General features: G+C 42.1%; 1 protein-coding gene across 1 annotated transcript in view; it reads left to right on the forward strand.

Moving 5' to 3' along the window:
- Positions 1-27,409, forward strand: part of phf2 (PHD finger protein 2) — a 156,040-nt gene that overhangs the window by 31,480 nt on the left and 97,151 nt on the right. Inside the window, 1 exon segment of the mRNA XM_069939768.1 lies at positions 18,311-18,396. Coding sequence (XP_069795869.1) covers positions 18,311-18,396 — 86 coding nt within the window.

The raw sequence follows: 27,409 nt of genomic DNA on the forward strand, positions 1-27,409 counted from the left end.
GAATGTGTACATGGAGGTGAGGGGGTTGGGGGGTTATTGGCAGAGAGCGGGAGGTTTGAGCTAGTGGAGCTGTTCTAGTGAACCGGTGCGGACTTGAAAGGCCAACATGGCTCCGTAAATGGTTATATGGTTATGAACATCTTTCTAAAGCATGCCTATCTTTGCAATACAAACAGTTTTCCTGAACAGTGTGATCTTCTTTTTCCATTGCTTCCTTGTTCTTGTTTCTGACACAGCAGTAACAAAGGTACTTCCCTTTGGTTTCTGTTGAGACGATGATTTAGACTTCTTTACATCTTTAGGAACTATTAAAGTGTCCTTAATATTTTCAAATGCTGGTATGGTGTAAACATGCCATTCAAGAATTGCACAACATCCACAAAAGTGGCGTCCCTTCCAGGAATCATCTTAAACTCTGCAAATCTGGTTCTCCAGAAGTCCCTCAGCTTATAAGGTAATTTATTGACAATATTCGACAAATTAGCAAGAAAATTCAGCTCTTGCTTCCCATTGCGTTACGACATCCTCTCAGAAAGAGTGCATATGCTTGTTAAAGTCTTTGTATCCTCTGATTTTATTGCTGACCAAGAAATAATCTTGTCTCTGTGGGCCCTTGAGATTTTATACGCATTGCCATAATGATAATGCAATCATTCTTTTGCCCTTTTAAAACCTTGGTCTGGATCCATATATTGGCAACATTTGACTAACTCCTTCACCTGTCCTCCAGTAGACTGTTCCAGGTAATACAGACGATCCTTGGCGTTTTTAGTATTACTTTCAAGTGATGTTCAAAGGATTTCATGAACATCAGATATTGTAATGACTCTCCATTTACAAACTGGAATTTCCTTCTTGGGTAAACCATATGAACCTTGCTGCTGAGCTAACATAGCTGAAACTTCATTTTGTTTTGTTATGAGTGATATTATATTGTCTTGTCCACCATGGCTTGTGACTGGTTGTCTTGTGAATGGAGTATACGGAACTTGAACTGGTGCCATAGGTGTAGGACCTTGACTTATAAGTGATGGCATTGGTGGGGATCCTTGACTTGTCGCTGGTTCTTCAGCAACACGGAGAGACATCAGTTGTTGAGTATGATCAACTCGCATGGTTGAACCTTTTTGACATGCTCTCCTTTTGGGAAGATTCATATATTGTGCGCTCTGAAGAGATAGAATGTCACTAGCCCTCTCCACGGGTTTGGTGATTGACATTTGAACACTAGCAGCACCACCTGTAGCTCCTTGCTCAAATATACTTGTTTCTTGTGGCTGCGGGACCCATTGATCTGCTGGAATGTTGGGTCCGAGCCCTTTGGGTTTTCACTTTGGGTGATAGATCTTGCAGAAGCCTGAGCCAGTGCTTTGACTTTGTTCCTCAAGCTCTAGTCTTTTCTCTATTCAATAATCTATTTTGTTCTTGCTGAATCTTGATATCAGCTTCCTTATCCTCAAAAGGATCTCTTTTCTCCAACCAGTCACATTCTGCAGATAGTAGCCAAGTCTGCTTGCACCTTAGCATGCACAGTTGATATGTTTGAAGCAGGCAAAGTTGTACTTGCTCGAGATGCTTTTGAACCCTAATCCTACGCTCATAACCTTGGAAATACTATCATCAAGATTCACATCTGACTTTCAGATATCGCTGATTGAGTTTCTATCTTCTGCATTTTGCTTGATGCAGCACCAGTGGGACTTCGCAGCATACATTTATCTGTTCCAGTTCCACTAACCTTTAAGTCAGCTAAGGAGGCCTGTAGTGCCTTGATTGTGTCCTCTTCTTGCTTGGTAGTTGAAGCCGATTGTTCTTTGGTGGCTGGTTCCAACCTCCTGCCAAGCGCTGTTGGTCCGCTTTGCTAGCTCAACTCACAACAAAACAGTTCTTTGAGAGGAGCTGTTTGCTTGAGATCTTTAGTCCAATGAATTTTTTTCTTATCCATCTTGGGTTCTTCACACTACAGCCTTCCTTCTCCTGGCTTATCCTGGTTCCTTGGATCTGTAAACAAATTTGTTTCTTGTTGGTCCCATTAAGAGAATTTCTCTGAATTGTCTTTGTGTGGTTCTCCACACAAATTTTCGTATCAGTTGTTTATAATAACTTTTCGAACACATTCTTCTGGGTTTCCTGCCAGATTCTGCTAACCAGAGTTATATCTTATCTTTCCAAGGTCACAGGTGTCTTCCATGTATTTAGCTTTATTCAGAGCCAGCTCTTCAGCGCTTGACGTCCTGCTTTGCGGAAACTGCCAAAATGTTTGGCCTGGAAGTCAGCCTGAAGAAAACTGAGGTCCTCCATCAGCCAGCTCCCCACCATGACTACCAGCCCCCCCACATCTCCATTGGGCACACAAAACTCAAAACGGTCAACCAGTTTACCTATCTCGGCTGCACCATTTCATCAGATGCAAGGATCGACAATGAGATAGACAACAGACTCGCCAAGGCAAATAGCGCCTTTGGAAGACTACACAAAAGAGTCTGGAAAAACAACCAACTGAAAAACCTCACAAAGATAAGCGTATACAGAGCCGTTGTCATACCCACACTCCTGTTCGGCTCCGAATCATGGGTCCTCTACCGGCACCACCTACGGCTCCTAGAACGCTTCCACCAGCGTTGTCTCCGCTCCATCCTCAACATCCATTGGAGCGCTCACACCCCTAACGTCGAGGTACTCGAGAGGGCAGAGGTCGACAGCATCGAGTCCACGCTGCTGAAGATCCAGCTGCGCTGGATGGGTCACGTCTCCAGAATGGAGGACCATCGCCTTCCCAAGATCGTATTATATGGCGAGCTTTCCACTGGCCACCGTGACAGAGGTGCACCAAAGAAAAGGTACAAGGACTGCCTAAAGAAATCTCTTGGTGCCTGCCACATTGACCACCGCCAGTGGGCTGATAACGCCTCAAACCGTGCATCTTGGCGCCTCACAGTTTGGCGGGCAGCAGCCTCCTTTGAAGAAGACCGCAGAGCCCACCTCACTGACAAAAGGCAAAGGAGGAAAAACCCAACACCCAACCCCAACCAACCAATTTTCCCTTGCAACCGCTGCAATCGTGTCTGCCTGTCCCGCATCGGACTGGTCAGCCACAAACGAGCCTGCAGCTGACGTGGACTTTTTACCCCCTCCATAAATCTTCGTCCGCGAAGCCAAGCCAAAGAAAAAAAAAGAAAACTGCGCAATTCAGCTACATCTTCTTATAGAGGCTTCTGGAATATTCTATTTTTACAGTGAGAATGTCTCTTTGCTTTTTACAAGTTGAATTCTTTCAAACAAATTTTACGAGCCTTTCTTCCAAACAAAGTTCACAATTATAATTTTCTTTGAATCAAAATATAGACGACACTTTCCAGGTTCTAGTATTTCCTAATTTCAAAACATGTCATCTTCAAGGAAACGTGGGGATGATATTCCAAATTACTATCTTATTAATCCAATAAACCAAACTTTGTAGATGCAGCTATATGTAGTCTTAATTTGTTGATAAAACAGACAAACATTTTGCATAACTTTGTGTATTAAGATTTTTTTCTGTATAATTATAGAGATATAATGATATTCAACTTTAAAGCGATATGCAAGAAGAAATGAGATGAAATAAGATGAGACAAATTCAAAGAAAACGGTCTTGAGCTCACATCACCTTCATAGTTCGTTGAAGAAAGAGGTACAAGCTCTTTGTGTGGAAATTACGACACATTACATCATAGCCACTATGGTAACACTACAAACAATACTTTTTCTTAATTAGATAGGCACAAAATTAACTAAGAATCAAAAACACAAGGTTTTAACCTTTACAAGGCTGGATCTCTTTTGTTCCACTGCTCTGACTCTCTTCTGACTGAAGCCACAGGCCAAATTATTTTCTCAAATTCCAAGCAGTCTTGAAGCCTGTTTGCAATTCCTTCCCTTGTGCCTCTCCCTTGATTCGAGACTTCTGGCTCCTTGGTCCATTAAACCTGATCTGAGGCCTGATTGCTTTGAACATAATGCATACTGCCCATTTAGATTTTGGACATATGAACAAGTGATATTTCAAGTTGAAGACCTATCGTCAAGTCTTAGATGTGAAACGTTAATGCTATATCTCATTGCCAATCCTGCCTGACCTGCCGAGTGTTTCCAGTACTTCTCATTTGTGGTGTTATTTTAGATTTTCAGCATGTGCAGTTTATTCGGTCCCAAAGGGCTGTCGAAGATGAGGATAAACATCAACTTGTTGGACCACATCCTTATTTTTAATACTTATTTTATAAATTGGTGTTTGTTTGCTTTGTTCACATCCTTGGACTCTTGTATTAATCCCATTTTCTGAAAACTATGCATCGGCCAAATAGTTTCATTTGTTATTTTTTCCTCTAATTTGGACCAAATGCCCTTTATCCTTTCAAAGTGGGGCCTGTCTTGGTCAATATTCCTCCCTTAATTCATTTGTCATCTTATTACTGTCCTTGATTTCTTCCTGTGTGCACAATTACTGCCATGTTTGTTTGCATAATACTGATTGAAGGATAATTAATTATGTAGAAAATATTTTGGAACATTGTGAGAAACTGGAGCAATGTACAATTATAGGTTCTTGCTTGTGAAGCCTTTAATTTCTATGTATCATGAGGGCAGGTGTCTGTAACTTCATAATTTCAGCGTATAACAGCAGGTGCGAGTTGATCAAGGCTCCTTGTGGCTGACAAAAACAGATGAAACCCAATGACAAAACAGTCTTAATGCATTTGGCGTGGTTAAAATGTTAACCGTATTAACACCTGTGAATTCAGGCATAAGTATGAATTTTAAAAGAGAATAACTTGTTTGCATAAAACTGAGTTATTTTGTTTGTAGAATGTTGTTTTTGATATATAACCATATATGGCGTGGAAACAGGCCATGTCGGCCCTTCAAGTCCACGCCGGTTCACTTGCCAATGCCCCGGGGCAGAGTTAGTCCCAACAGTGTTTACATAGGATGGCGGTCACTTCCGTGAGGCCTTGGCAGGCTGCAGGAGTCTTCGTGGAGTGCCCAGCGACGGGGGTCTGTGTGGCGGCTTTGGTGCTGGTTGATCCTGCAACACCCCACCCTTACTCTTTGCCCTTGTTTCTCCAAACAGAATGAATGATTTAAATGGATTTAATTTTGAGAGTAGTTTATGAGATGGAGAAGATACAAAATGGTCAAATTTATCTTATGTCCCCAAGATCCTGTATTTTGATTAAGACTTGTTGTATAGCTCTGTACATACTGATGGCCTGAAAGTAAATAAAATGCTGTTATACTTGCACAGAAATAAAACAGCAGAAAACATGACCATAAAAATGAATATACTCTACTCTTTACCATGCAGGCAGGGAAATCCCAATTTTCTTTTTTAGCAAAAGAAGAAGTTAGTCTACTAATAAGAACAGTTGAAGTAATTATTCCACTGATGCAATTGCAGTGTGAACCTATCCCCTGCAGGATCTGAGAATTCACCTAAAATAGGTTATATCAGCTTTCCTTAGGCCCGTGTGCACACTCTGGCTGGATCACTTGATTTTTGTTGTCATATTTTGTTAGACTTTGTCCCATGATAAATCTTAACTGCAAGCAAAAGAGCTGCACATGTCGGAAATATAAAAAAAAACCCCACCAAAAATACTGACTTAGCAGCTCAGACAATATCTGTGGAGGGAGAAAACAGTGCTAAGGTTTCAGGTGGACGCTTTTCATCAGAACTGGGAGAGTGAGAAAGCATGCATGCTAAGTAATTGAGAAGGGGAAATGGTGGAGAGATCAAATGAAATGTCCTTGATAAGAAATGGACAATGGGAATCCATACAGCACAAATGCTGGTGGTCCTGTCCAACAGGGGTGTGGTGAATCTGACTGGAGGAGGTAGAGGGAAAAAAAATTATTGTGGAACTGATGGAAACCTGAAATTTCACTCTTTAAACCAACCATATATATGTGAGGAACAGCACTTTTCTCCTGAGGTACATTATTGTTCTTGGGTCCTTTTATTGAATTGAATAATTTTGGATCACTGACCTTTCCTTTGTCATCTATTTATTTATTTTATTTTGCAAGGTAGCGGGCCCTTTCGGCCACGAGTCCATGCTGGACAATTTACACCCAGTTAACCTACACCCTGGCACGATTTGAATGGTGAGAGGAAACCGCAGCCCCCCCAGAAAATCCCACGTAGACACGTGGAGAACGCACAAACACCTGACAGACAGCGCAGGATTTGAATCCTGGTCCCGATCGCTGGTGTTGTAAAGGCGTTGTGCTAACTGCTAAACCAACTGTGCCACCTTATGGTGGAACTGGCCAGTTATTGGATTCGACCGTTGATCTGTGAGGTCAACTCAGTGTTTTTTTTTTAAAAATTGCTGCTCATACCAGTTGATCTGGTGAGATCTGTATTCCTTGGAGTTTCAATGAATGAATTGTTATTAAAAGATGCAACAAGATCATAAGGAGGCTTGATGGGGTTGATATTTGTGATCATGGTTGCCAGATAAGGGACTGGTCTTTTCAAACTAAGATTCATCAAAATGTCTTCCCTCGGAGGATGGTGAATCAGGAATTCTCTCTCCCAGTGGTGAAAGACGCCTGATCAATAGAAATACTTCAGAAAGTGATAGATACAGATTTGAAAAATCGAGGAACTGATGGTTATCAACAACGGAATTATCGCAGGAAAGGGGCGGAGGCTCAGCATAGATCAGTGGAGATCCTATTGAATGGTGCAGCAGGCTTGAAGTCCAGTGGTAGACTCCTGCTCTTTTTGAGGCGATTTTCTGCTGACACTTCTACTTTTGACCTTCATTTCAGCTTTCTAACATTCACCTCATTCTAAATTGCTTTTATAACTTCCTTTTCTACCTTTGGCAACGCTTTTTTTCTCTTAACAATGAGCTTCCTTTTCAAGGAAGCTTCACTTCTAGCTATTATTTATTACAGGTACTTTTTAAACATCTTCATTTCGATTGGTAAATATTATATTCCTTTTATTTACATTTACATTGCTGCCACAGTGGCATAGAAATAAAAGTCTGTGTGAAATCTTTTCAAGTGCGTGTTTTACAAGTGATGCCTTTGCTTCATCAATTGCTCTTTGCCAGGGGCGACATCCACTTGATCTACCCGCCACATGGCTTCTGAAAATCGGTTCTTCTACCCTGCAGGTCTGAACACCTGCGGCATGTTCTGTTGTATCTTTATTTTCTTGCAGTTGGTGATTTTCCTGCTGGTTGTCAATGTGATGTGTCTCTGCCCTCAATTCTTGTCCCTCTTGGTTGGTCACTAAGGAAATGCCATTCTCATATTATAATTTTCCAAGCAATACTGAAAGTCCATCTGAATTTTCCTTGTATCCTAACAGAAAGCAGTTCAACCTACTTAAATGGAGTGCAGGAGGTTCCAATGAAATTAATCCATGCTTTTCAGTTGGGCTGGGCCAAAGACTTTATTTTAAAAATGGTTAATAAATAAAGCTGATCTTAAATATCCTATTAGAGCAAAACACAAAAGTCTGCAGTCGCTGTGATTGTAGTCAAAATGCAGAGATGTCAGAGGAATTCAGCCGGTCTCTCAGCGTCCATTGGAGATAAAGCTATATTACCGATGTTTCAGGCCTGAGCCCTTCCTTAAGGTATGTGCAAAAAAATGACAAGCTGGGGTTTAAAAACAAAAGGGAAGAATGAGAGGGGGAAGAGTACAGACCGATAGACAAAAGGTGTTAATTGCATATCAGAGGACAGGAGAGAAGAAAGGTGAGAATTTAATTTGAAAAGAGATGGGGAAAATGGAAGGTGATTCCTTTGCATGTTTGGCCTCTAAGAGATTGGGAGGCTCAGTTTATATATATTGCTTGCTGTCTGTATTTGTCTATATATTAACCGTTGTTAATGTAATCCCGATCTCTTATGTTTATTAAACGGAAACTTAATAAAAAGACTAGAAAAGAATGGAAGATAGAGATTGAACTGGAGGAAAAGAGATGAGCCCTTTTGTGGGGCAACGCTACATTGCAGCCGGCTGAATGAAGGGGGAAAGAAAAGGTGGATTTCCTTTTTATGGAGAAGGCCTATAAAACTGCTCCAGCGTTCCTTTTATGGAGAGCGGTGTCTGGAGCTGAGGGAGGCAAAGCGCAGTAGCGCCACCCTTTGACGTGAGGTCAGACATACGCGCCGAGCTGTGGTTGTCTTCGTCACCCATAATCCCCCACGCAGCTCAAACCTCTCTGGGAAATGTAGAGCGGTTCCAGCTGCCTGGGGGATTATGGGTAACGAAGGCGGTCATTGATCCCGCACTAAAACAAATAGAGACTCATCCTGTCAGGCTTCGCTGCACCTTTTTCTGCCTTCCTCAGCCCGGCTCAGTTGAAGGAGCGAGGGAGGAAGGGGAACAGTGATAGTACAGATTCTATCACCAATGTGTACATGTACAGATTGTAGTGTAGGATGACTGTGATTGGCTGAGAGTGTAGCCACACCTACTGGCAGGTCTTAAAGGGTTTCTCCTAGCCAGACCAGGTCATTCTGGACTGGTCGACCTACTTGTGATATGCTCCAGTCTTTTAGTTAATAAAATTGTTGAGCGCGTCGAAAGAACCAAAGACTTGTTGATCCAAACGAAAGCTGTAGCTGACTGTGGGTCGATGTCGAGGCATTTCAGCTGGAGCATACACTCATTTTATTAACTAAAAGACTGGAGCATATCACATGTAGGTCAACCAGTCCAGAATGACCTGGTCTGGTTGGGAGCAACCCTTTAAGACCTGCCAGTAGGTGTGGCTACAGTCTCAGACAATCACAGTCATCCTACACTACAATCTGTATATATATACACATTGGTGATAGAATCTGTACTGTCACACGGGAAGAAGAGGACATTTCCGGGTGGCAGGAGGGAGACCTAACCCCAGCACCAGTCTCCTTGGGAGCCCTGGGTCACAGGCTGATGATGTCTTCAGCCGAGCCCAAAGCAACCACCTTCAGTGGCATTGCCTTTATATGAAGCGAGGCGAAGTGACTCACTCCACCTCTGGGAATACCCCCCTCCCCGGGAAGGATTGGAATCTGCATACAGCTGCATCTGCTGTTGTTTTATGAAAGGTAGGTACAGCGATGTGAAGGGGGAGAATATCTGCCTTTCATTTCTTTTAACCACTACAAAAAAGGCCTATGGTGAAAGAGATGGGGGAAGTCGATGTTAATGTCATCTGGTTGGAGGGTGCGCAGGTGGAGTCTTAGGTGTTGTTCCTCCAATTTCTGAGTGGTGCGTGACATGAGAGCAAGGGAATGAGACAGGGCAACGAAACAGGTTGCCACTAGGAAACACGCTATTGAGGTAGTAATAGCCGAGGCGCTCCATGAAGTGATAGTGATCTCCCAGTCTGCATCCAATCGCTGATGTCGAAGAGGCCACAATGGGAGCACCGGATGCAGTCGATGACCCCTGCAGGTTCACAAGTGAACTGCTTGAGACTCCGAACGGTGGTGGAGGCGTGGGCGCAAGTGTGACACTTCTTGTGTCCACTGGGGAAGGTGCCAAGGGGGGGAAATTAATGGGAAGGGATGAGTGGACGAGGGTGTCCTGGAGGGATTGATCCGTTCAGAAGGTGGAGAGGGGAAGATGCGTCTCGTTTTGGGGGAGGAGGTGTGAGCTCAAGTTCGGACTTTTAAAAAGGGCTTTAACGAGGCCCATCAGACTGCTTCACAAAATGAGAGCCCATGGAATTACAGGAAAGAAACCAGCAAGGGTAGAGCATTGGCTGATTGGCAGGAAACAGAGAGGGAGAATAAAGGGATCCTCTTCTGGTTGCTACTGATACCAGTGGTGTACCGCAGGGTTCAGTGTGGGAGCCACTTCTTTTTACGTTGTATGTTAATGATTTGAATTGTGGAATAAATGGCTTTGTGGCTAAATTTGCAGATGATACAAAAGATAAGTCGTGAGGAGGAAACAGTGATTGCAGAGAGATAGATAGATTAGGAGATTGGGCAGTGTACGGTCATGCACTTCGGTAGAAGGAATAAAAGGGCAGATTATTATTTGAATGGGGAGAAAATTCAAAATTCTGAGGTGCAAAGGGATTTGGGATCCTTGGGCAGGTCACCCTAAATGTTGACCATTAGGGTGAGTCAGTGGTGAAGAAGGAAATGCAAATTTTGTATTCTTATCGAGAGGAGCAGGACATGGGGTGTCATGTTGAGGGTCTCTAAGGTACAGGCAAGGCCTCACTGGAGAATTTTGGGCTCCTTATTTAAGAAAGGATGTGCTGGCATTGGAGAGAGATTCACAAGGATGATTGCTGGAATGAAGGGATTAGCATTTGAGGAATGTTTGATGACTCGGACTGTACACCTTGGGAGTTCAAATTCCAAATTTTAAAGGTTCACCACTCTCTGGCTAAAGACATTTCTCCACATCTCTGTTTTAAATGGGTACTCTTCAGTCGACTCTTGGACTCCACTTCCTGGGAGTTCAAAAGATTGATGGTCAATCTCATAGAAGCATTTTGAATGTTGAAAGACCTGGATAGGGATGACTAAGTCAAGAGGGCACAACGTCAAGGTGGAAGGGCATCCATTTAAAACAGAGATAGGGAGCAATTTCTTTAGCCAGAGAGTGGTGAACCCTTAAAATTTGCTGCAATTGGCAGCTGTGGAGGCCAATTATTTAAGGCAGTATTTAAAGGTGTATTTAAGGCAGAGACTACCCAACTATCGCAATAGTTAGGATATCAATGGTTATCGGCAGAAGGCAGGGGATTGTCTGAGTCGAAGAATAGATCAGCTCATGATGGAATGGTGGAGCAGACTTGATGGGCCGAATGGCCTACTTATGCTCTATATCTTGTAGTTTTGTGGTCTCCTGCCATACATTGTTTGCTCCAGAGTGACTCACATCACTGGCCACTGTGCCTATGAATACTGTATTTGTCAGCAATGGGTCTGGAAATACACCCCACAGAAAATAACTATTAAAATTTTGCTGTCAGGTTTTAGAGGGAAGGCCATTTTGTGGTGCAGAGTGAATGCTATTGTATTTGAGCTATGTATTCAATTTTCCAGGCCAGTTGTTCCACCAAGATTAGATTCATTATAAGTGTTGTAATGGAAAATACGTAAATTTGATTGGGGAGAAAAAGCTGAAGAACTCGTCAGGCTTCAGGACAACTGCAAAGGCAAAGGGATAGTTGATGAATGTTGAGGGAAGATTGCCAGCAAATACATGTGAGATGCAGGTGTTACGAGCCCAGAGGACCCCAAAACCCAGCAGCAATAGTTATTCACCAAGACAAATGGTTACTTAAACAAAAGTTGCTTTTAATTATCTTTAAAAATGAAAACAGAATCACACTTTAACTTATCACTATTGACTTAACTAACTTAACTTAACCCCCTTCTAATTCTAAGCGCATGTGTAATGTCATGTGTGTGTAAGTTCAGAAAAGTTCTTTGATTCACAGTCCAATCTCACTTCTCATTCCTCCAAGTTCACTGGCTGCAGGCACTTATACTGTGCACAGAATTTAACATGCATAAAGTTCACCAGGCTTTGGTTACCGCTCAGGAAGGTTCTTGTCAGTTTTCAGAGAGAGAGATTTGTTGTTCCAGGACATCCACAACTGACTCCTTGTTAATCAGCCACTTCAGTGTCTTGTTGACAAAACTTGTCCCTTCAAGGTTCTCCAGAAGATAACCTCATTCTTTCAGGTAACCACAGAGTTCCTTTTTGTTTCCCTTATTCCAAGTGAAGCATTAGACAGCCAGTCCTCTCCTCTTGCATGAACCACAAGGACTTTGACCGGGCTGAACCAAGAACTTAGATCCTGTCTTCCAAATGAGGCTTTCCACAAGCTTGCCAGCTTGTCCTGTTCCAGTCCCAGCTGCTGTTGCTGTCTGTAACCCTGCAGAAGTGATCTCTCTGAGTGTGTCTCTCTTTTGAGAGAAAGCCTGTTTGACTCTTTCTGCTTGCAAAACCACATGACCCTCTTGCAACTGCAAGTTCCTCTTCAGATTGTCTGTGGCTCCGACAAGCTCTTTCATCTGTCGCCTTTTTGTAAACAACAATCTTGGGCACTCTCGAAAGCTCTTGCAAAGGCTGTGGGGCTAATATGCCTAGCATTAGCAGAGCTCCAGTATTTCAAATGAGATCTGTTTTAAAGTGTCTGTATGTGACCCACTCTAACAAATCTTTCCCAATTTATCTCCCAAAAACAAGTATATACTCAATCACACAGGGAAAGGACAGAGGCAGATAGGTGGAATCAGAAGTGGGGGAACAGGGGTAATGGGCCAGGTTGTGAAGGAAAGAGGGTAAGGTGGAGACAGGCTGGTTGAGCCATTTAAGGGAAGGATCTGTAATCAGGTGGATCTAAAAGGTGGGGGAGAGCATAGGTGATAGGAAAGGTTTCCCATCTCCTTTCTTACCTGGTTCCAAATGCTTACCATCTCTCCCTTGTTTGGTTCCATCTACTGGAGCTTTATGACTATGGACTAGAAATATTTCAGGGAGGCAGCCACCTACAATGGTCATGTAAGCATTGAAGAGCTCAGTGACTGGCTACATCAGCAATTGCATTGAGGATGACACTGAGATCAAATGCTTCGCAACCAGGGCGAACCAGAAACCATGGTTGGATGCAGAGGTCTGGTCCTTTCTCTGAGCTCATGATGTTGCCTTCAGGACAGGGTGTAGGACGGGACTAAAATCAGCCAGGGCTGAACTCTCCTGTCCAGTCCAGAAGGCAAAGTGTGGGTATGCATGGAAGATCCACAAACAGTTGTGTGACACCAGTGACGAGGCGCATATAGCAAGGGATGAAGGCTGTAATGGCTCACAAATCAACCTTGTGAGTTAAGGACAATGGCGTCTCTTCCAGACAGACTGAGCATCACCTATGCATGACGCCAAGGAAAGCTCTGTGTTCTCCTGATGAATGGACCCCCCTGCATGGTCACGGCTGAGGTGCAGGACCAGACAACATTCCTGGTCAGGTACAGATGACTATGCAGACCAATAGACAGGGATCTTCATGGACATCTTCAGGACAGTCAATAGGATGACAATAACAGGCCTCAATGCCCTCCACCATTTGTGAAATGTTTAAGGCATCTGAAAATGGATCGCATCAAAGCGCTCCTCCGAGAGATGCTGGATCCATTTCAATTTGCCTGTAGAGGAAACCATTCTACAGATGATGCCATAGCCTCGTCCCTTCACTCCGTCCTGGCCCAACTGAAGAATGACACCTCATATGCCGGGCTGCTTTTCATTGACTTCAGCTTGGGATTTAATACGATCAGTCCCAGAGGCTGGTGGAGAAGCTGTCCGTGCTGGGACTCAACATCTCTCTCTGTAACTGGATCCTGGACTTCCTATCGGAAAGACAACAGTCTGTCTGGATAGGTCGCAGAATGTCAAGCACCGTCACGCTGAGCACTGGTGCACCCCAGGGATGTCTGTTCAGCCTGCTCCTGTTCACACTACTGACCCACACACAACTGCATCCCCAGATCCAGCTCCAACAGAGTCATCAAGTTTACAGTTGGCCCCATCAGCAACAACGATGAGTCGCACTACAGAGAAGAGGTGGAAAACCTCATGAAATGGTGTGATCGTGGACTTCAGGAGGACTGGAAATGACCACCCTCTGCTGCACATCAACAACTCTGTTGAAGAAGAGTAGAGAGCACCAGGTTCCTTTAATTTGTGTCCTATTGTGGACACTCAACATCTCCTCACTTGTCAGGAAGGCACAACACCGACTGCACCACCTGAGAAGACTGAACCAGGCAAGGACGCTGGCCACCATTATGCCAATCTTCTGTCGGAGCACTATCGAGAGTGTTCTGGCCGGCTTTATCACAGTGTGGTTTGGTTGCTGCAGGGAAATGGACCGGAGGTCAACCCACAAGTCTCCCTCCCTCCAATCAACGTGATCTACTGGGATTGTTGTCCGAAGAGGGCGCGCAAAATCATTGAGGACCCCCTTCCACCCTGCAAACAGTGTCTTTCAGCTGCTCCTGAGATACAGGAGGATCAGAGCCAGCGCCACCAGGCTGAGGAACAGCTTCTTTGCACGGGCAGTGAGAACACTGAACGACCGAAGGAGCTACTCACACTGACCATCCGAGACTCTAATTTGCACAAAGCTACATCTATTTATTTATTTATTTATATTGATAAAATACTTGTCCTGCATATGTCAGATACAGCAATGAGCTCTCCGAACCCTTCTCCATTGACAACGGCGTGAAGCAAGGCTGCGTCCTCGCACCAACCCTCTTTTCTATCTTCTTCAGCATGATGCTGAAACAAGCCATGAAAGACCTCAACAATGAAGACGCTGTTTACATCCGGTACCGCACGGATGGCAGTCTCTTCAATCTGAGGCACCTTCAAGCTCACACCAAGACACAAGAGCAACTTGTCCGTGAACTACTCTTTGCAGATGATGCCGCTTTAGTTGCCCATTCAGAGCCAGCTCTCCAGTGCATGACGTCCTGTTTTGCGGAAACTGCCAAAATGTTTGGCCTGGAAGTCAGCCTGAAGAAAACTGAGGTCCTCCATCACCCAGCTCCCCACCATGACTACCAGCCCCCCCACATCTCCATCGGGCACACAGAACTCAAAACGGTCAACCAGTTTACCTACCTCGGCTGCACCATTTCATTTGATGTAAGGATCGACAAAGAGATAGACAAGAGACTCGCCGAGGCAAATAGCGCCTTTGGAAGACTACACAAAAGAGTCTGGAAAAACAACCACCTGAAGAAACACACAAAGATCAGCGTGTACAGAGCCATTGTCATACCCATGCTCCTGTTCGGCTCCGAATCATGGGTCTTCTACTGCATCAACTACGGCTCCTAGAACGCTTCCATCAGCGCTGTCTCCGCTCCATCCTCAACATTCATTGGAATGACTTCACCAACATCGAAGTACTCAAGCTGGCAGAGTCCGCAAGCATCGAATCCACGCTGCTGAAGACCCAACTGCGCTGGGTGGGTCACGTCTCCAGAATGGAGGACCATCGCCTTCCCAAGATCATGTTCTATGGCGAGCTCTCCACTGGCCACCGAGACAGAGGTGCACCAAAGAAGAGGTACAAGGACTGCTTAAAGAAATCTCTTGGTACCTGCCACATTGACCACCGCCAGTGGGCTGATCTCGCCTCCAACCGTGCATCTTGGCGCCTCACAGTTCGGCGGGCAGCAACCTCCTTTGAAGAAGACTGCAGAACCCACCTCACTGACAAAAGACAAAGGAGGAAAAACCCAACCCCAACCAACCAATTTTCCCTTGCAACCGCACCTGCCTGTCCCGCATCGGACTTGTCAGTCACCAACGAGCCTGCAGCAGACATGGACATACCCCTCCATAAATCTTCGTCTGTGAAGCCAAGCCAAATAAGAAAAGAAAAAAAAATGTATTTTTTTGACTGCATGTGTGTTATGTCTGGTTGTATATCTGCATGTTTTGCACTGAGGACCAGAGAAAGCTATTTTGTCGGGTGGTACTTGTAAAATCAGATGACAATAAACTTGACTTGACCTATCCCCTATCATTCTTTGTCCCACTTCTACACGTGGCTCCACCTGTCCATCATTCTTCCACTCCCCAATCAGATTTCACTTATTGATTGTCAGCCTCTGCCTCACCCCTCCTTTTCACATGCTATATTTGCTGCATACTCTTAGACCTGGTGGATGATTTTGACTCGAAATGTCCGTTACCCAGTTTCCCCTGCAGATACGGCTCCACCTGCTAAGTTCTTCATACAGTTTTTTATTGGTTCCAAATTTCACCATTTGCAGTCTCTTGTGTTTTGGAATGCAGTTATCTCAAAATGGATGATCCGACAAAAGGCTGAAAGCATAGATGATTTAAGAGTCTAGTTTTGTTTTGACTGAAATGATGCTTTTTTTGGAAAAGAAAATTCTATTCTATCATTTACAATAATTTATCTGGTTTCTTGTGTACAAACAGTAAGGATGGCACAAAATGAACACCATGAAACATAACAGTTAATCAAGAAATGCCCAATGATCTGGATGTGGAAAAGCGGGAGATGGAGTTCAATCTGGATACATTTTGGAAGGTTGAACTCGAAGATTGTTTAATGGCAGGATTCTTAACAGAGGGGAAGATCTGAGAAACCTTGACGTCCAATCCATGGATCTCTCAAGGTTACCGTGCAGGTTGATAGGATAGTTAAGAAGGCTTATGGTGAGTTGGGGGACTGATTTCAAGAGTCGTGAAGAAATGTTGCAGCTCACTAAAACCGTGGTTAGATCACATTTGGGATGTTGTGCTCAGTTCTGGTTGCCTCTTTACAGGAAGGTTGTGGAAGCTTTTGAGAGAGTGCAGCGGAGATTGACCAGTACGTTGGCTGGATTGTAGAACTGGTCTTATGAGGCAAGGATAACAGAGTTTGGGCTTTTCTCTTTGGGATGAAGAAGGATGAGAAGCATCTTAATAGAGATCTACAAAATTATGAGAGGCAAAGATAGGATGGCAGCCAGCTCCTCTTTCCCAGGGCACCAGGAGCAAATACCAGAGGCTATTCTGTTTCAGTTCAGGGGAGAAGTCAAGGGTAAGTTTTTTAAACAGGGAGTAGTGGGTGCCTGGAATGCATTTTCAAGGGTGGTGCTGGAGGTTGGTAAAATAAGGGCACTTAAAAGACTCTCAGACAGGCACGTGAATGCAAAAAGATTAGGTCATGGGTGTGAGGTAGGAAAGGTTGAGATTGTTTAGTAGGTTTACATAGGCCAGTGCCACATCTTGGGTTGAAGGGCCTGCACTGCACTGTTCCATGTTCAGTATTCTAACAATGTGTGGTTTAAGTGGAGGGGATTTTCCGCAGGAAGATATTTTATTTGTATCTCCTGTTTTTTAAAGCCTGTACAACGATATGTAAATGTTTTTAAATAATACATTTTGTTATGTGATTCTACAATGACTCACTTTGCAATTTTTGATCGAATGCTGCCAAGTAATTTCATTTTCTGTGGCCAATAGTTTTATTTTAAAAAAAAAAGCAGCTGCTGAAGGAACTTCATTGTCGGGAAAAGGAATTGACCTGAAATTTACAATTCTTTATTTCCAAGGCTGCAAGACCTTCTGAGTTCCTTCAGCAGTTTGTTTTTTTTTACTCCAAATTCCTGCATTTTCTTTGACCAATATATTTTTCAAATTTATTCAACGTGGAGAATATTCAAAGATCAAAGCCTGTGTTTATTGTCCAGTTTCAATTTTGCCTAGATTGAGCACGTCATTAAAAACTGAACGGTGGGGATAGATATGTATGTATGGAGAGGTGAGGATGGCATATTTCCTTTCATGACGGAGATTGGTGAGCAATCCAGCACCTTCAGAGATGGGATTTAATTCTGCATTCATTTAATTACTTGAATTTAAATTCCTCTGGTGCTGTGGTGTGATTTGAATTTGCGCTTCTTGGATAATGCTCCAGCCTTCTGCTTTTCCAGGAGCTGAACTGTTACACTATCATAGCCTGTACATTGCAGAACATGTTTAGAAATTATATAATCCTTGTTGTCAGTTCTCCAATCATCCTTCTTCTGAAGGAGGAACTTTATTATGGCCCTCTTTGAGCAGTAAGCTAGTTTTACTCATTAAAAAAAGACCATTTGTAAAATTTTGTGCTTTTAAAATTTTGTTATGAATTCCTTTGCGCTTTATAAAGAATTTCTATGCAGGCTTAGATGATCATGAAGTACAGATGTTTCAGTGCTATAAGTTATGAAAGGTCTAATTCCAGTATAACAAGTTGACAAAGGCAGATGTCGAAGGAATTAAATGTGGAAATACAGATTATCTCTGAACTGAATGCAATGACAGAATAGAGCGTGTGCATGCTAGCCCCATTACTGTCAACTCGCTGGCCCCCTTTTTGGATTTTGCAGTGAAAGACTTTAAAGAGTCATACAATTGTGCAGTGCAGATCTGGGTCCTTTGTCCACCACATTCACACTGATCAAAAGAGGAGAGAAAATTATTTTGAGATTCTGGCTACAATCTAGCCATCTCTTGCCGTAATAGCTTTTCATCAGTGATAGGACTTGAGACTGTGGGTAAATTAGTGAATTGGGGGTGGGGGAAATATCACTGGATAAGAATTGAAGTAAAACCTTTTAATCTAATTGAATCTATTATCAATCTGAGGCAATTCAAATATAGTTTAGAGAGGTTAAACAACAATTATTCAATCACAGGCAAATAATTGTTTTGATGTAATTGCATTTTTTTCATATTTAACATTGCTTTGTGTTTGGAATGTTTACAGCTGTGTTGGCGTGGAAGAGGATGAGGCCCCAGACATTGATGTCTATCACTGCCCAAACTGTGAGAAAACTCATGGCCAGTCAACGAGTAAGTGTTGTGCTCTTGGATTTTGTTATTAGAGTATACCTTAGCAATGGTGTTTTTATGTTTATATGCGAAGAGTTACAAAACTTTTAACAACATGCTTGCCATTTCCTCTGTCTATAACAAATGTCGGAGCTCAACTCCAGTTCCAGACATGGGCCAAGAAAAGTTGACCATGCAAATGATTTGACTATTTTGTCTGGGTCTATGATTATACCACAGTAGGGATTTTTCAGTAAAGGGGTTACTACTGTTCCGAGTGCTAATAATGTGCGAGAATATGAGTCACAGGGCATACTCAACCCTCACACGTTCATTGACCTGTAGTCATTGGAACCAGAGACTAAAAGTGACTGATATTCTTGTATGTATTTAGCACTGGCAACCAAAGCAAAGTGTTTCCCAGTTTCTTGCAATGAAAAGACAACATGAATTTCTTGCAATGAATTTAACCATAATAGAGTAATAAAAGATCTATCTAAATCACAAATAAACTTTGTCTCAAAAGAATTGCAAAGCCTGATAAAATGACAAGAAAATAATATTAAGTTTTATTAGTAGCAGTAATTTGCAAATTTAATTTGACAATTTTTAGGAAAGGAAGGATCAATTACATAAATCTAAAAGGAATTAAAAATTTAAATCGTGCCATTAATTCATGTTGCTTATGTGTTCTGCTTGAGCAAATGTCTTTTTCCTGTGAACACACGTCATTGTGCACTGCTCCAATCCAGAGATGACATTAGTTTGATTTCCAGGGTCTGCCATTGAAGTGGATGAATCTAGAGCTGCAATTGGTTGGCAGATAGCAAGCTGTAGGAATGCCTGAATGTGGTTAGAGGCTCCAGGTAAAAGCAAGATCATAAATAGATTCTGAAGGGGGGGGTGGAGTGGGTGTGTGTGTGAATATGTAGAAAGAGAGGGAAGATGAGAAGACCTGGAGACACAGGAAACAAGACATCGGAGTGGAATTAGGCCCATTGAGTCTTACGCAACACTCCATCATGACTGTTTCAAGAGTGGATGTTTCTGAACAAAGGGTCTCAGTGGGCATCATCTACGGGTAGAAATAGTCAGTGTTTCCGGTCGAGACCATTATCAAGTGGCACATTTTGTTTCTCTTATGTCCTTTGATCTAGCCTGCTGTGACCCAGGAACATTGCAATTGATGTGCAATTTCTGCAATATTAACATTTTAGAAAAGTGTCAGATGGAGAATAATTTCAACTGACAGAGCTCTCTATAATGCATGGGGCAAAGGCACAATTTCTTTTCCTTTATTTGCCCCCGTGGTCCACAGTTTTAAATTTGTAATGAAGCAATTCACGAGATTAAAATGCACATTCCAGATTATATTCAAGGTTAATTGTATTCATTTTGGTTTGACCATGTAGAAATTATAGCACTTTTTATACATAGTTCTCCCATTTTGGGGTACCATAATGTTCGGAACATTTGGCTTCACGGTGTTTGTGAGTACTCAGGTATGTTTAATTGCTTCATTGGTGCAGGTATGAGAGAGCTAGGCTTGCGTCTAAGCTTTTGATCATCTTTGCCATCAGTAGTTGCCATTTTTTCAACAAGAGGACCAGAGTTGTGCCCAATGAAAGTCAAAGAAGCTGTTATGAGGATGAAAGACAAGTAACAGACGTTGCCGAAACCTTAGGATTACTAAAGTCAACTGTTTGCAACATTATTAAGAAGTAAGAGTGTACCTAAGTGGATGTGTCAATGACTGCAGAAGAACAGAAATACCTTGGCTACATGGAAAGATGCAAACCACCAGTTACCTACAGTAACAGGATGGCCAGATTGCAGTTTGCCAAGAATTATTTAAAGGAGCCTGCAGAATTCTGGAAAAACGGTGTTGTGGACAGATGAGACCAAGATTAACGTGAATCAGTGATGGTGAGCAAAATGTGGAGGTGTGAAGGAACTTCCTAAGATCCAAAGCATACCACCTCATCTGTGAAACATGGTAGTGGGCGTGTTATGACCTGGACATGTATGGCTGCCACAGGTACTGACCCACATCTCTTTATTGATGATGGAATTGCTGATGGCAGTAGCAAAATTAATTTTGAGGTGTATAGAAGCATCTTATCTGCTCAAGTTTGAGCAAATGGCTCCAAACTCATTGGATTGTGCTTCATCCTTCAGCAAGACAATGATCCCAAACATCCTGCTAAAGCAACAAAGGAGTTTTTCTAAGCTTAAAACTGGAAATTCCTTGAATGGCCAAGTCAGTCACCCGATCTAAATCCAATTGAGAATGTCTTCCGTCTGCTGAAGAGAAAATGTAAAGGGACAAAACAAGATGGCTGTAGTAGAGGCCTGGGAGAGCATCACTGGAGAAGATACTCAGCACTTGGTGATGTCTATGAATCACAGACATCATTGCAAGGGATTTGCAACTAAGTATTAAACATAACTACTTTAATATACATAACATTGCTATGTCCAAAATATTATGGTGCCCTGAAATGAGGGGACTATGCATAAAGAGTGCTGTAATTTTGACATGGTCAATCCAAAATTTACACTAATAACCTTGAATAAAATCTGGAATGTGCACATTAATCAGATGTGAATTGTTTCATTACAAATTTAAAACTGTGGGGCAGAGGGACAAATAATGGGGAAAAAAAATGTCTTTGTCCCAAACATTATGGAGGGCCCTGTATATGACCTCACGGAACAGACCTCTTTGAGGCCACTGCATATTGGCCATCCCTAATTGTCCTAGAACTGAGTAGCTTGTTAAGAAGTTGAGATTTACTAAGCGATATAAACTCTTTGCAAGAATGATTTTGAAAATACTGGACTGGCGAAACGTAATTATTTCTTTGTAGGCTTTCATGTTTATGAAAAGGAAGGAAAATTTTGAATCAGGCTGTGTGAAGTTTGTTGAATGAAAGCCAGCTTTGAGATGATGTTATTTGACTGTTCCTTGTTACCCAGGGTCTAGCTTCAATGCCATCTGAATCATCGAAAAAGATTTGGCCTTTGGCTTTAGGATAGAAGTAAAGTTAGGGGATCTCGTCCTTCAGAGACTCTCTTAACTGAAGAAGAATCAACACTCAATTCCCTCATAATAAATGTAACATTTGTGACAATTTTGGCTATGTTTGAAGGATGATTTAAGATAATTTTTGAACTTTCAAAATAAATTTCATTTGTCTGTATCACTTTATTATTGAATTTGGCATCCTTCAGTCTGAATCTGGGATAATATATAGAGTCTGTTTTTTCAGGTGTTGATGTAATATGTTGCAAATTTCTTGACATGCAACCTGGCATTCCAATGAACGTTGAGTCAGTTAGAGGTGGGAAAAAGTTATTGTGATTCATTGCACCAAAATCATTTATTACAGTAACTGTAAATTTACAGTTAAAATATTAGTTATATTCAATTGTACTTGAGATATTTATTTTGTATATGTTCCAGGAAATGTAATCTTATGGCCTTGAGAAATAATTTTTTTCCCTGATAATAGACTGCTTAAAAATCCACATTTAATGAAATAATTAATTGATTAACATGTTAGAAATTGGGATGGGGTCACTGGTTGTTAAAGGTTAATGAGGAGTTATTGCTCCTTTCTTTCAAATAATGGTAATCAAAAATGCAGTTTGAAGAACCATTTGTTTGGCAAGCTTGCAGAGTATAATGATGCATGTTCAAGAAGACCACCTGCTTCTGAGGTTTCCTTCTTCAGCAGGCTCGAGGTGCTGAGTATATCCTAGAGGAAAGAGTCAAGAGTCAGGATGACATTAAAAGGCTGGACATTAACAGGTGACAGTCACGGAAATCAAGCGACCTGAACATTTTAATATGTCTGGCCAGTCTGTTTTACAGATTCATGTCCTGGTTTCAGCGCCAAAATAAACTGTGTTGTGACATTCTGTGGTTTAAGGAAATACAGAGTAAGGATAAGATCAAATATAATTTTAAAAGAATATTAATAGAACATTATAGCACAGTATAGGCCCTTCAGCCTACCCGAAAAAATAAATTGAAACCCTCCCTACATTATAACCTTCTATTTTTCTTTCATCCATGTCCCTGCCTATTATTCCAGCCTCTGCCACCACAGTAGACAAAAGTTAAAGAATTTCGCGCATGTTGCATTCTAAATATAGTAATCTGCGACAATAATGGAACCTTTACCTTTACCTCTGACAATGCTTTCCAGCCACCCACCGCTCTCTATGTGTTTCAAAAAAACGCGTACCCCTTAAGTCTCCCCTGAACTTTCCTCCCTTCACTTTGAACGGACGTCCTCAGGTGTTTGCTCTACTTGCCTTGAGAAAAAGGTGCTGACTGTCCACCTTATCCATGCCTCTCATAATCTTGTAGACCTCTATTAAGTCACCTCTCATCCTTCTTCACTCCAAGGAGAAAAGACTGAGCTCTGCTAATCTTGCGTCATGAAATGTATTTTCCAATCCAGGCAACATCCTGGTAAATCTCCTCTGCACCCTCTCCATAGCTTCTACATCCTTCCTGTAATTAGGTGACCAGAACTGAACACAATGTTATAAGTGTGGTCTCACCAGGGATTTATGCATAGGTTCTCAGAGTTCCATGTTTGCAGGTTCTACTTGTTGAGATGCTTGACTAATATTGGTTCTTGCTCCAAAACATTTTAAAAATTCTTTTTTTTTTCAATGCAAGTTGCCGTTTGATCATGTGTTTTGACAGTCGTAAATTGCAGTGCGTATTTCCGTTAATATTAATTGTGTGACTGTACATGTATGAGTAAGTGTTCAATTCTGCTATCTGGAGAATCAGATTGCAAGCCATTGCCCACAGCTGTAGCATGTACCAGATTAAGAATATCATAGCCAGTGAAAAGTTTACACCTTTTTTTTGGCTGATTTAATTGTTACTTTCTTCACCTGCATGTTAGTCAAAATGGAGTGTCAAATTTGGCAAATTACTATTAATTCTGGGGCAGTTCAGAACCATACCTCATCAGTGAGTTGTAAACAACTCCTGACATACTTCTTGGTTCACATTTGCTGGCCATTTTTTTGCTGGGAGAAGCATGTAACCCTCTCTTGTCCTGTTGCAGTGCTCTTTGATACCTCTTGGAAAGGTTTTAGCATAATCACTTCAGCGTTGCATGTAATTTGCCCGTTAAAATCACAAATTTTATCTTGTTTGATTAAGGCAAAGAGGAATATTTGCTTTCTGAGGTTGAATATGTGGTGAAGGCTTTCTTCAGATCAAGTACTGATCAAGTCAAAGCCTAGAATTTTATTAACTAATAGCAATAATTATTCATGTGTATAACACGCATTGGATTTTAGAAGTATATCTTCAGACTAAAATCGCATAGTTCATGCACATAAATTACATGATCAATCGCAGAGACTGACTTATAAGGGGTCACTTTCTGTTTGCGAGAGAGGCTGCAGAGCTTGTGTTACACTTAAAAAGTGCCATAACCGATCAACTGAATGATCAGTTTAAATATCAGTGTTTCAAGTTTTATTTGAAATGTTTGCTGTTTTAAAATAAAATTGTTAGCTTCAGTTAGCATGCTCAAGTATTTATTTGAATAGTTTATCTCCAGTGTAATGACTCGAGGTTATGAAGTATTTGCGCGCACTGTTATTGCAACCAATAATTTTGAAGCTGTTGCCTCTTGGTCATGCATTTAAAAATGATGTGTAAGAATATTCAGACTATCTGTCTTCATCATCATTTGCTTTGTCACTGGTAATAACACCCTTAACTGGAACATGCTGTGCATAGTTAAGGCAAATGAAGAGAAGATAGTTCAGAATATTTAAATCGTAAAGGTTATCACCATTCTCATGGAATTTCTAAATTGAATCTAAATTGACAATTTAATGGAAAATTCTTGTATTTTGGTGCCCACAGTGCTCCACATTATTTTCTGCTTTTGTTTCCAACCCCTCACTTATCAAAAGTTAGAGCGCGGTGCATTTGTCTGGGTGGTGTTAGCAAGGGACGCAATAATCACAAGATCTGATAACAGATAAACTGATCAGTGTAATTGCTGTCAAGGTTCAAAATAACAAATTCTGCCTCTTTTTCTGCTGCTGGGAATCTGAAACCCATGTATTACATCAGTGTCTGTAATAAAATGAAACATTGAATTGCCTAATAAAATGAAATGGTCTGTTTCTGTCATCAGACCAAATAACAGTTCAGGTGCACAAGAAATGGATGAAACACTGAAATTTGGCTCACTTGCCTTTTCAAATCTCCCAGAATGGAATCAGGATCAGGTTGGGTAGGTATTCTCAATGTCAAAAGTTATTTCAAGCTGTGCAGAGATATAAAGAGTCTTTTGCAAAAGAAGTCCCAATAGGAAAAAAAAAGTTACAGAGCCTGAGAAGAGGTGAATAATCACAAAGTAAAGCAAACACCAAGTGAAAAAGGGCTTCAGACATTTGCCAAATTGGTTCATGCAGTGTGTGTCTGTGAGACAAAAGCGATTGAATGCAAGATAATCAATTCTTAACATAAAAGGAATTCTAATAATATAACAGTTGATCTCTTCATAGCATGGTTGAGCTTTCTTCATCTAATTAGGGAGTCATACTTGAGTTGAAGGTCAGTTATTAGTCTTCGCCTTAGTAATTATAATTAGTAATGACACCCTTAACCTCTTTGTCCAGCAACTTTGGCAGTTTGTTGTGATTGCTGTTTTAAAATCGGGCTGGGAGTCTGAGGAGGAGGTAGCTGGAGTTTGAGCTGTGAGTCAGAGGAGCAGGAGCTTGGAGAGAGTGACTGGGTTAATTGGTCAAAGGTTAATTGGTCAAGGGGCCAGTAAAAGGGGAGGGAGTGGCCAGTGAGGAGCGGCGCACTGAGTGAGTGGGGCACTGAAGGAGTGGGACTTGCAGCCTTTGGCTCAACAGGCTTAGGCAAAAGCAAGCGAGGAGAAAGGTAAGTGGCATTATTTTAGCTCAGTCATGCCTACGGGGTCAGTGCTTTGTACAGGATGTCAGATGTGGGACCATGGGTGAGTCCCACCCTCCCAAATAGCCACATCTGCGTCAGGTGCACCGAGATGCAGTTCCTTAAGGACTGAGTTGGGGAACTGGAGCTGCAACTTGAGGACCTACGGCTGGTAAGGGAGAGTGAGGAGTTGATAGATTCAACTTTCAGGGACATAGTTACCCCAAGACCAGATGTGTCAGGTAAGTGGGTAACTGTCACGGGAGGGAAGAAAAAAACCAGGAAAATGGAGAGCACACCTATGAGTATCCCTCTCAGTAACAGGTTTATTTTGTTGGATGCTGTTGAGGGAGATGACCTGACAGAAGCTGGCAGCAGTGACCAGGTCGCTGGCACTGAGCCTGGCATGGTGGACCAAAAGGTAAAGAGGAATGCAGTGGTCATTGGGGACTCCATTGTCAGAAATACAGACAGGAGATTCTGTGAGCCAGATAGGTATGCCGCATGGTGTGCTGCCTCCCTGGTGCAAGGGTGCGGGATATCTCAAATCGGGTCCAGGGTATTCTAAAAGGGGAAGGCGAACAGCCTGATGTCTTGGTACATGTGGGTACCAATGACATAGATAAAAAGGAGGAAGTACTGAAAAAGGATTACAGAGAGCTAGGACAGAAACTAAGAAATAGGACAGCCAGGGTGGTGGTCTCTGGTTTGCTACCTGTGCCAAGTGCAACTGAGGACAAAAATGGAAGGTTAAGAAAAATGAATGTGTGGCTGAGGGGCTGGTGTAAATGACAGGGTTTTGGCTTCTTGGATCATTGGGATCTCTTTTGGGGAAGGCATGACCTCTACAAGAAGGATGGGTTACACCTAAACCCAAAAGGGGTCAATATATTGGCAGCTAGGTTTGGTACAGCAGTCGGGTGCGGTTTAAACTAATTTGGCAGGGGGGTGGTAACCTGTATGATAGGGCAAAGGACAGAAAAGATAAAACAGGAAAAGTTAGGTTAGGCAGTGAAAGTAAAAAATCAGAAAGAGCAAGGAGGGTGAAAAAAACAAATCTGAAGGCTTTATATTTTAATGCAAGAAGCATTCGGAACAAGGTAGATGAATTAGCTGTGGAAATTGAGATAAACAAATATGATTTGATTGGGATTACAGAAACATGGCTGCAGGGTGGGCAAGCCTGGGAACTTAACATCCCGGGGTATACGATATTTAGGAGGGGATCGGCAAGAAAGAAAAGGGGGTGGGGTAGTATTGATGGTGAGAGAAGGGACCGACACGATTGACAGAAAGGATATCAACTCGGAAGATGCGGAATTTATATGGGTAGAACTGAGGAATAGCAAGGGGCGGAAAATGTTAGTGGGGGTGGTATATAGGCCTCCAAATAGTAGTGTAGAGGTGAGGGAAGGCATTAAAAGAGAAATTAGAAAAGCGTGCAATAAGGGAACAGCTGTCATCATGGGAGACTTTAATTTGCTTATAGATTGGACTAGCCAAATTAGTAAAAATACTGAGGAGGAGGAATTCCTTGAATGTTTACGGGACGGTTATCTAGACCAATATGTCGAGGACCCAACTCAGGAGCAGGCCATTTTAGATTGGGTATTATGCATTGATAAGGGGTTAATCAACAATCTTGTTGTACAAGGCCCTTTGGGTAGGAGCGATCACAATATGATCGAATTCTCACTCAACATGGAGAGTGATGAAATTAAAACCGAGACTGAGGTCCTGAATTTAAATAAAGGGAATTATGATGGTATGAGACGGGAGTTAAGTAAGATTGATTGGGTGATGTTTAAGGGGGAGTTGACTGTGGATAGACAATGGAAAGCATTCACAGATCTAATGGAGAAATTGCAAAAATCGTTTATATCGGTTTGACATAAAAATAAACCAAAAAAGGTGACTCAACCGTGGATAACAAGGGAAATTAGAGACAGCATTAGGTCCAAAGAGAGAGCATATCAATTGGCCAAAAAAAGTACCACAACCGAAGGCTGGGAGCAGTTCAAGATGCACCAAAGGAGGACAAAGGGATTAATCAAGAGAGCAAAAATAAATTACGAAAGT

This window comes from Narcine bancroftii, chromosome 5 (assembly GCF_036971445.1).
Source record: "Narcine bancroftii isolate sNarBan1 chromosome 5, sNarBan1.hap1, whole genome shotgun sequence".
NCBI lineage: Eukaryota > Metazoa > Chordata > Chondrichthyes > Torpediniformes > Narcinidae > Narcine > Narcine bancroftii.